The following is a 10836-nucleotide window of genomic DNA, read 5'->3' on the forward strand; positions in this document are numbered from 1 at the left end:
TTTACAATTGAACAAGGCAGTAGATTATACAAGCTTGGACAGAAAGTTAATAATGACACCAATTTTTTTTTTTAATGGAATTGTTTAGTACTGTTTTACCATTTGTTTACTGTAAAAAGTGTTTATACTGTTTATACTTTCAATTAACAAATTGAAGTCTTGTGAAAGGTTGACAGGATAACTGGCATTAACTGTCAAAATAATTTCAAACTATTGAAGTTAGCTTGCAGAATAAACATGTCAATCAACCCATATGATTTTTGCTGTAATATTTTTGTTTTGAAAAGTCACTGTGACTGATAGAAAAGTGATGGTTTTAGCAACATTTTAACCTGTCTGAATGCTAATATTCATTTTGCGTCGGGGGGGCGAACCCCTGAACCCCCCACCAGGACTTTGTCCTGCGGCCCCTGGACCCTGGCTACTAGGTTTTTCTGATTTCAAAAGTTGGCAGGTATGCGAAAAGTGTTTTGTTTTCCGCAGTGGAATTTGCCGGGAGGGAGACCATCTCGTCGTCGGGCCCACAGACTCGGGCCGCTTCCACAAGCTGACCGTCGGGAGCATCCAAAGAAACCGCTCCGCTTGCAGGGTGCTGCGGGCGGGCCAGGCTGCCACGCTGGCGCTCGGCGAATTCGACCGGACGTTGCTAAGAAAGGTTCCGACTTCGGTTCAAGTCTTATTTTTACGCGTGCCAACGCCGTGCGGCTCATGACGTCTTCCTGCAGGGGATGGTGATGGTGAGTCCGGAGATGGATCCCACCATCTGCTGGATATTCGAAGCAGAGATAGTGCTGCTCTTCCACTCTAAGACCTTCCACAAGGGCTTCCAGGTGACCGTGCACACCGGCAACGTGCGACAGACAGCGACCGTGGAAGCCATCTATGGCAAGGTGAGCGCTCCACCAGTTGTTATTAGGGATGTACAGTCACGCTATCAGATCTCACAGTACAATATTATCACGGTATTAAGTCCACGGTACGATATTATCACGGTATTAAGTCCACGGTACAATATTATCACGGTATTAAGGCCACGGTACGATATTATCACGGTATTAAGTCCACAGTACGATATTATCACGGTATTAAGTCCACAATACGATATTATCACGGTATTAAGTTCACGGTACGATATTATCACAGTATTAAAGCCACAGTACGATATTATCACGGTAGTAAGTCCACTGTATGATATTATCACAGTATTAAGTCAACGCTACGATATTATCACGGTATTAAGGCCACGGTACGATATTATCACGGTATTAAGGCCAGGTTACGATATTATCACGGTATTAAGGCCAGGGTATGATATTATCACGGTATTAAGTCCACGGTACGATATTATCACGGTATTAAGTCCACGGTACGATATTATCACGGTATTAAGTCCAGGTTACGATATTATCACGGTATTAAGGCCAGGGTATGATATTATCACGGTATTAAGTCCACGGTACGATATTATCACGGTATTAAGGCCAGGGTATGATATTATCAGGGTATTAAGTCCACGGTACGATATCACGGTATTGAGTTCACGGTACGATATAATCACAGTATTAAGGCCACGGTACGATATTTTCACGGTATTAAATTCACGGTACGATATTATCACGGTATTAAGTCCACGGTACGATATCACGGTATTGAGTTCATGGTACGATATAATCAAGGTAGTAAGTCCACGGTACGATATTATCACGGTATTAAATTCACGGTATGATATTATCACGGTATTAAGTCCACGGTACGATATCACGGTATTAAATCCACGGTACGATATTATCACAGTATTAAGTCCACAGTAGGATATTATCAAGGTATTAAGTCCACAGTACGATATTATCGCAGTATAAACGGTACAATCCATCAAGCGGTGTGGCTTCATAGCTTACCAAAGTCGTACTAAAACATTTTGATAGATTTTTGAGCGCCGTGTGTAACGTTCTATATTTTCAACGGAACATTTAACATTTTGGTGTTGTTTACTTGAGTCAGATTGCAGTCTAGACATATCTCTTATGTTTGACTGCCATCTACTGGTCACACTTTTCATTTACCAAATGTACCAAATATAACAACTTCGACGCCGGTAAGCACAACCAAAATTATTCCTTACATTAGGCGGCACTGTCGAGTTTTGAGAAAATGAAAGGATTTTAAGTGCGCCTTATAGTCCGAAAATACGGTATGCCTTTTTGCCTTCATTTGTCTGTTTTTGTGCCACCGCCCCGATGTCAGGTTCAAACACTGATGACATCTATTAAACAGACAAGAAGCAAGGAATCATGCAGAGACAGAGTTAAATTTGGCTCAATGAGGAGAGACGTTTTAGGCTGTACTCTAGTTACAGAAACAACCTACGCTCTAAAGTCCAGCCCACGTGCTCCTCTATTTATTTGGGAGGTCCCTGGTTACATCACCGAGGCCGCCTCTAAAAGGAGTGGCCACACATTTCATGCAAAGCAGCTTCCACTATTCACAATACGTGACGGAACGTGCTGGGGGGGCCTTGTCTCTGCTTCGTCTGCGTGCTGTCGTCTTATCTTCGTTGAGGTCCTTGAAGTCCTTGGCTGTTAGTGGGCTAAGACAAACAAAATATCTGCGGCGAAGCAACCCCTCATATGCCGTGGCTGATAACAAGTTCTGTCCTTGCACAGATAGAAAAGTACAACTTCAGCACAATTGATAATAACCATAGCAACGGCCTTTAAGCATAAGAGTTGTGTGAGTCCTTGCACAGATAGAAAAGTACAACTTCAGCACAATTGATAATAACCATAGCAACGGCCTTTAAGCATAAGAGTTGTGTGATAACTTACACATTATTATTCTAACACCCGATAAAACGTGTCAATTTCGCACGTGTTGGGATTTGTTTCCCTCGTAAGCTGACGCTTGCATTGTCCGTCAGGAGGAGCTGAGGACGGGGGAGAAGGCCGTGGTGCAGTTCAAGTTCATCAAGCACCCGGAGTACCTGAAGGTGGGCGCCAAGGTGCTCTTCAGGGAGGGGGTGACCAAAGGGATCGGCCACGTCACCAAGCTGGAGCCCATCGCTCAGTACCCCCCAGGCCCTTGAGAAGGAACCGTCCCATTCATATATTTATTTTTTTATTTCTGGACAAGCCTCCACCCAAAGGCCAGTCTGCATTTCAATACCTGTCAACCTCCGAAGCTTTCACTGTGTCGCCTCACGCACTTTTCAAAGAAAGTTGTCTTCAAGCCGGAACACAAAGGTCTTGTGCTCTTCGCCTTGTGGACCTTTTTGTCCGTCAGAAGCTCGTTTTACGTCCACAAAGCGTGCCTCGCCGCCACAACGCCGTTATTGTAACGATTATTTTCAGCCTTTTGGATACACCAGCTAAATGCAGCTTTAGCAGAAACTGTTGGAATTCGGAGCCATGACCTTTGAAAGGTACTCACTGCGGGCTCTTTTTCAAGTTACTGATGTCACACACAAACACACGGTGCCTGATGGAAGTGCCTTCCAACACAACAACAATGCAGTAAAACAACTCTTAAAGCTGGTGCTACCTTTTTAAGCCATCCTCTGGACCAGGCCTGGGCAATTATTTTCACTCGGGGGGCCAAATTTAGAGAAAAAAATGTGTCTAGGGGCCGGTATATCTATTTTTAGGAACACTAATACAAAACCTCACAATAATGTCTGATTGAATGCTAAAAACGTTATGACAGACCGCCTTAAAAAACGTTATGGAATTTTACATTTTTCTATGAACGATAAAACACTGAATATTGAACATATGAACGTCCACGGAGCGCCTAAAGGGACATGGAAGGAGGGGGGAAAAATTAATAATCTTTTTTTTTTTTTAGACATGTATCTCGTGTGCACGAGAAAGTTTTTCGAAAGTTATAAAAAAAAAATGTTTAAATGTTATAAGTTGGTTTTTTTTACATGTATCTCGTGCGCACGAGAACGTTTTTATAAAGTTATAAAATAAAATTTAAAAAAATGTTACAATTATTTTTTTTTTGACATGTATCTCGCGCGCACGAGAAAGTTTTTATAAAGTTATAAAAAAAAAATTAAAAAATTTTATTATTATTTTTTTTTTGACATGTATCTTGTGCGCACGAGAAAGTTTTTATAAAGTTATAAAAAAAAATGTAAAAATGTTATAATTTTTTTTTTTTTTGACATGTATCTCGTGCGCACAAGAAAGTTTTTTTATGTTATAAAAAGAAATTTAAATTTTATAATTTTTTTTTTTTTTTTTTGACATGTATCTCGTGCGCACGAGAACGTTTTTATAAAGTTATAAAATAAAATTTAAAAAATGTTACAATTTTTTTTTGACATGTATCTTGCGCGCACGAGAAAGTTTTTATAAAGTTATAAAAAAAAAATTAAAAAATGTTATAATTTTTTTTTTTTTTGACATGTATCTCGTGCGCACGAGAAAGTTTTTATAAAGTTATAAAAAAAAATTAAAAAATGTTATAATTTTTTTTTTTTTACATGTATCTTGTGCGCACAAGAAAGTTTTTTTAAGTTATAAAAAATTTTTGTTAAATTTTATAAAAAATTTTTTTTTTTTTGACATGCGCACGAGAAAGTTTTTATAAAGTTATAAAAAAATTTTTTAAAAATGTTATAATTTTTTTTTTGACATGTATCTTGTGCGCACGATAAAGATTTTATAAAGTTATAAAAAAAAAAAAATGTATTTTTTTTTGACATGTATCTCGTGCGCACAAGAACGTTTTTTTAAGTTATAAAAAAAAAAAAATTATTTTATAATTTTTTTTTTTTTTGACATGTACCGGTATCTCGTGTGCACGAGAAAGTTTTTATAAAGTTATAAAAAATTTTTTTTTAAATGTTATAATTTTTTTTTTTTTTTTTGACATGTATCTCGTGCGCACGAGATACATGTCTAAACAAAATTTTTTTTTTAATTTTGTTTTTTTATAACTTTATAAAAAGTTTCTCGTGCGCATGAGATACATGTCTAAAAAAAATATATATATATTTTTTTTTTCCCCATGTCCCTTTCGGGGCTCCGTAAACGTCACACCTCATTTCGATGGACATATTTTACGACATATTTTACAATCAAGTGAAACGCAACAAAAATGCAGCAAACAGTGAAATGTGAACACGAAGCGTACAAAATAAACCCACCTACAATCTGATATATCTGATATTTGCTGAATTTCCCCCAGGGATCAATAAAGTACTTTCTATTCTATTATGTTCTATTCTATATATCACTAAGCTTTAGAACTTTATTGTGAAAATCTCCTTCTGCGTCTGTGGAAACGCTTCCCGCCCACACTGCTTGGTGCCTCGTCTGAGCTGCTGTGACGAAGATTACCATAGTAACTAGTTAGATTACCATAGTAACTACTTAGATGACCATAGTAACTAATTAGATGACCATAGTAACTAATTAGATTACCATAGTAACTAGTATATCATCCATAAGCTTAGATTCCAAGCATTGAAAGACTTAGTATAGTTGAAGACTTGCGGTCATTATAAAACATCACTGCACATCATAATGGCAGCTACACATTACATCTTAAAGATAAAAAAAAATTATTTGGGAATGTCCGGCAGGCCAGATTGAAAAGCTCAACGGGCCGCATGTGGCCCCCGGGCCTTAATTTGCCCAGGTCTGGTCTGGTCTGGACCCAACTGACTGCTGCAATTAGCCTTATTATTATTATTATTATTATTATTCACTACCTTATTACTGCTGCATGTAAGCTTTACGTAATTCCCACTCTTAGTTTAGGCCTGTTTTATAATCGCGTTGAACTTGGTTTTATGCATCTCAGGAGTATTTTTTTATTATTTTTAAACCGTTTAAAGCTTTATTACGACTTAACCCTTTTGTTTTTGTTTTTTAAGTCAACTGTTTAATCTTGTGTGAATTATGTATGTACAGATCCAATTGTTGTGTTATGGAGTACATGAATAATTAAAAGTTTTTCTCTACAAGTCACTTCTGGTCCGGTTTGGGTTTTATCAACTTATATCAGTCAATAAACAGGGAAATGTTGAACATGGAAGTTAAATGCGATTAAAAATATATTTAATACTATTGTGGCTCGCCGAACATCACCCATGAATTGATTAACGTGGACAAGCAAGTTGAAAGTTATTGTGTATCACGGTATTAAGTCTACGGTACGATATTATCACGGTATTAAGTCCACGGTGCGATTTTATCAGGGTATTAAGGCCAGGGTACGGTATTATCACGGTATTAAGGCCACAGTACGATATTTTCACGGTATTAAGTCCACGGTACGATATTATCACGGTATTAAGTCCACGGTACGATATTATCACGGTATTAAGGCCACAGTACGATATTATCACGATATTAAGTCTACAGTACGATATTATCACGGTATTAAGGCCACAGTATGATATTATCACGGTATTCAGTCCACGGTACGATATTATCACGGTATTAAGGCCACAGTACGATATTATCACGGTATTAAGTCCACGGTCCGATATTATCACGGTATTAAGTACACGTTACGATATTATCACGGTATTAAGGCCACGGTAGGATATTATCACGGTATTAAGACCACAGTACGATATTATCACGGTATTAAGGCCACGGTACGATATTATCACAGGACTAAAGTCAGGGTACAATATTATCACGATATTAAGGCCACGGTACGATAATATTACGGTATTAAGGCCACAGTACGAAAATATCACGGTAATAAGTCCACGGTACGATATTATCACGGTATTAAGTCCACGGTATGATATCACGGTATTAAGTCCACAGTACGATATTATCACGGTATGAAGTCCACGGTCCGATATTATCACGGTATTAAGTGCACGGTACAATGTTATCATGGTATTAAAGTCCACAGTATGATATTATCACGGTATTAAGTCCACGGTACAATGTTATCATGGTATTTAAGTCCACCGTACGATATTATCACGGTATTAAGTCCACCGTACGATATTATCACGGTATTAAGGCCACAGTACGATATTATCACGGTATTAAGTCCACGGTACGATATTATCACGGTATTAAGGCCACAGTCCGATATTATCACGGTATTAAGTCCACGGTACGATGTTATCATGGTATTAAAGTCCACGATACGATATTATCACGGTATTAAGTCCACGGTACGATATTATCACGGTATTAAGGCCACAGTACGATATTATCACGGTATTAAGACCAAAGTACGATATTATCACGGTATTAAAGCCACAGTACGATATTATCAGGGTATTAAGTCCACGGTACGATGTTATCACGGTAATAAGTCCACGGTAGGATATTATTACGGTATTACGTCCACGGTACGATATTATCACGGTATTAAGGCCACAGTACGATATTATCACGGTAATAAGTCCACGGTACGATATTATCACGGTATTAAGTCCACATCACCCATGAATTGATTAACATGGACAAGCAAGTTGAAAAATTTATTCGGGTGTTACCATTTAGTGGTCAATTGTACGGAATATGTACTTTACTGTGCAATCTACTAATAAAAGTTTCAATCAATCAATCAAAAAACCCAAATAGTCTTGATGAAACCATTAAAACTATTTTTGATCATGCATGCAGTACTGCCGCCACCCCGCAGGGGGCAACAGCGAGGCATATGTGTCACAATGAAGCAGCAGTAAGGAGAATAGAAGAAGATACTCATTTAACCCTGGAAAAAAATAAAATAAAATTGCACAAATGTGACTTTTTAACGACGACTGAACAACAAAGTATGAATGTTCTCCCCCGAGCTGGAGTCATTGTTTCCTGGCGGACCTTTTAAGCGACGGACACATTGATCCAGACGAGCAGCAACAATGGCAGCAAATTCCAGCGTGTAAGTTTCATCACTAAACTTGGTCAAACATCTGTAAGTAGATATATATATTTATATATATTAAGTTTGTTTTGTGTTGAAATTGCTGACTTCGTGATGTTTTTCGTATTCGTGGTCGTGTTGTTTTTAGTCATTAACAATCAAAACTCGTTTAATACATGTAGTACTTAATCTGACCAGTAGAGGGAGACAACGCTAATAGTGATACGTCATACAGTGTTTGAATGTTGTGTATATTAAAAGTGTAAACATTTGTAGTTTATTGTGTGGATATATTAACACTAAACATATTTTATTTTTGTGAAAAACACTGTTATAATTTTTTTATGTTTGTATTTTCAGTCTAAATGAAAAAGTGTAAAGAAATAAAACTAAGGAAGGAAAATAATTCAAAAGAAGGAACATAAATCCTCAACAAAACTAGAGTTTATTTTCCTATTTATTGTTAACTATCTGCACACGCTGAAAACGAATAGCCAGGGCAGAATAATGAATGTATTGACAGTGCAGTGTGGAAGCCATTGTGTTTACTTTGCAATTAAGTAAACAGTTTCTAAGAAATATATCCCGCGGGGGCTTTTTCTGACCAAACATCCACATTTTGATGTCCGAACCGAAACTGTCTTGAAACTGCGGCCCTCTTCATTGTGTAGTTGAATAGCCATGATCGAATGCAACAAAACAATCTTCTGGGGTTTATTTTTCCAAGTTAAAAGGGCAGCATCTGCTGGCGTGTTGAGGTACTGCAGCGGAAGTCTCACATTAAAACAGGCACGTCTAACTTGTTTTATAGAGGCCCACTTCTAATAGTGAGTAAGTATATCAATATAAATGTATATCTGTACAATACATGTTTATAATTGCCTATGCATTTGATTATTAGAATCTTTTTTTACATACACTATTAAAAAAAAAATCTTCATTTTACTGCAAAAAAAGTGCCAGCTCAGTCTCCAGAATTCTACAATTTTTAGTAAAAAATAATAATAAAAAAATGAAATAAATAAATAAATAAAAAAAGTTTTAAAAAAAAAATATACATATATATATATGTATATATATATATATATATATATATATATATAGTATTTTATTTATTTTTACATACACTGTTAAAAGAAATCTTCAGATTTTACTGCAAAAAAAGTGCCAGCCCAGTCTCCAGAATTCTACAATTTTTAGTAAAAAAAAATAATAAAAAAATGAAATAAATAAATAAATAAAAAAAGTTTTTAAAAAAACTTGTCCAGGGTGTACCCCGCCTTCCGCCCGATTGTAGCTGAGATAGGCTCCAGCGCCCCCCGCGACCCCAAAGGGAATAAGCGGTGGAAAATGGATGGGTGGATATATATATATATATTTTATTTTATTTATTTTTACATACACTGTTAAAAAAAATCTTCAGATTTTACTGCAAAAAAGTGCCAGCTCAGTCTCCAGAATTCTACAATTTTTAGTAAAAAAAAAAATATATATATATATATATATATATATATATTTTTTTTTGTATTTTGTTTATTTTTACATACACTGTTTAAAAAATAATCTTCAGATTTTACTGCAAACAAACTGCCAGCTCAGTCTCCGGAATTCTACAATTTTTAGTTAAAAAAAATAAATATATATATATATTTTTTTGTATTTTATATATATATTAAAAAAAATGAAAAAATTATATATATATATATATATATATATATACACATATACATACAGTACACACTTATATATGTATATATACTGTATATACACATACACACATATATATATATATATATATATATATATATATATATATATATATATATATATATATATATATATATACACTCAAACATATATAAATATATACAGTATATATAAATATTTATTTATTTATTTTAACTAAAAAGTGTATAATTCTGGAGACTGAGCTGGCAGTTTTTTGCAGTAAAATCTTCAGATTTTTACACATTTTACAGAATTTTACACTGTATGTATTAAAAAAAATAACACACACACATATACATATATATATATATATATTTATATATATATTATTTTTTATTTTTTTTACAATAAAATTCATGGAACAGAGCTGCCAGTTTTTCCACAATAAAATATACGTTTTTTGTTTTTATAGTGTGTTAATGTATATGGAAAACTGTCAAAGTTTTTTTGTACGATAACAAAAAATGGCAGAACTTTACCTTAAAACCTAGTGTACTATTTGATGGGTAACTTACAATGAAATTATAAGTCCAGCAGATATTGAAGTATTTATTTTTATTTTAACAAATAATGTTTTGGAATGTATGGGAATGTAATATTTTGCTGCATTATTAGATACAAATAACGTTGAAAAGATAAGAAATTGCATGTTATTTTTAAATATCAAACTGGAAAGATCAAATACATTTTAATAAGAAAATATAAAGTACTTTATTAACTTATATTATTTCCAGGCTTTCACGGGGCCACATAATATGATGTAGCTGACCAGGTTTGGCCCCCGGGCCTTGAGTTTTTATACCTGTGCATTACAATAAATCCCAGCCAGGAATAAAGTATGTTTTTATTGAATTAAAAAAGGCACTTTCACAATAAACTATCAATTTTTTTGGAAAAAAGAGTCGAGAGTCCCAGCAGCACCTTGTGACCGAGGTCTTTTTGAGTGAGGTCCTGAAGGGCCTCTGGTTTTTGTTTTACCCCGAGAGGCCTGTGCCGGAGGTCCTGCTCTGGCGGAGGAGGAGGAGGATGATGAAGGAGAAGAGAAGGAGTTGTGCAAGTCCAAGGCAAAGTGATAGTCGTGGTGTTCAGGCATGTCCCACACAGACACGTCCTGACCACAGCGCTCACACTTCAGCAGGTCTTCCTCTTCAACATCTTCCTCCTCATCACATGGAGGCTGCGGTGCGATGGCGTCGGCTCGCGTTTCTTGGAGCGCTGTCGGTTCCGGTTTAGACTCCTCCGAACATCTCTCAGCAC

The 10836-nt window shown here is 35.8% G+C and overlaps 2 protein-coding genes across 4 annotated transcripts in view; one reads left to right on the forward strand and one right to left on the reverse strand.

Moving 5' to 3' along the window:
• Nucleotides 1–3781, forward strand: part of gtpbp2a (GTP binding protein 2a) — a 41451-nt gene extending 37670 nt beyond the window's left edge. For both annotated transcript variants that reach the window (XM_061928920.1, XM_061928165.2), the window contains exons 10-12: nt 484–655; nt 726–890; nt 2918–3781. In XM_061928920.1, the coding sequence (XP_061784904.1) occupies nt 484–655; nt 726–890; nt 2918–3082 (502 nt within the window). In that variant the 3' untranslated portion in view covers nt 3083–3781. The remainder of the gene's footprint in view (nt 1–483; nt 656–725; nt 891–2917) is intronic.
• Nucleotides 3782–10408: 6627 nt separating this feature from the next.
• The window catches only part of polh (polymerase (DNA directed), eta), a 24654-nt gene continuing 24226 nt past the window's right edge, over nt 10409–10836 (reverse strand). For both annotated transcript variants that reach the window (XM_061935151.1, XM_061935072.1), the window contains exon 11: nt 10409–10836. This exon is cut by the window's right edge and continues 311 nt beyond it. In XM_061935151.1, coding sequence (XP_061791135.1) covers nt 10460–10836 — 377 coding nt within the window. In that variant the 3' untranslated portion in view covers nt 10409–10459.

This window comes from Nerophis lumbriciformis, linkage group LG02 (assembly GCF_033978685.3).
Source record: "Nerophis lumbriciformis linkage group LG02, RoL_Nlum_v2.1, whole genome shotgun sequence".
Classification (NCBI taxonomy): domain Eukaryota; kingdom Metazoa; phylum Chordata; class Actinopteri; order Syngnathiformes; family Syngnathidae; genus Nerophis; species Nerophis lumbriciformis.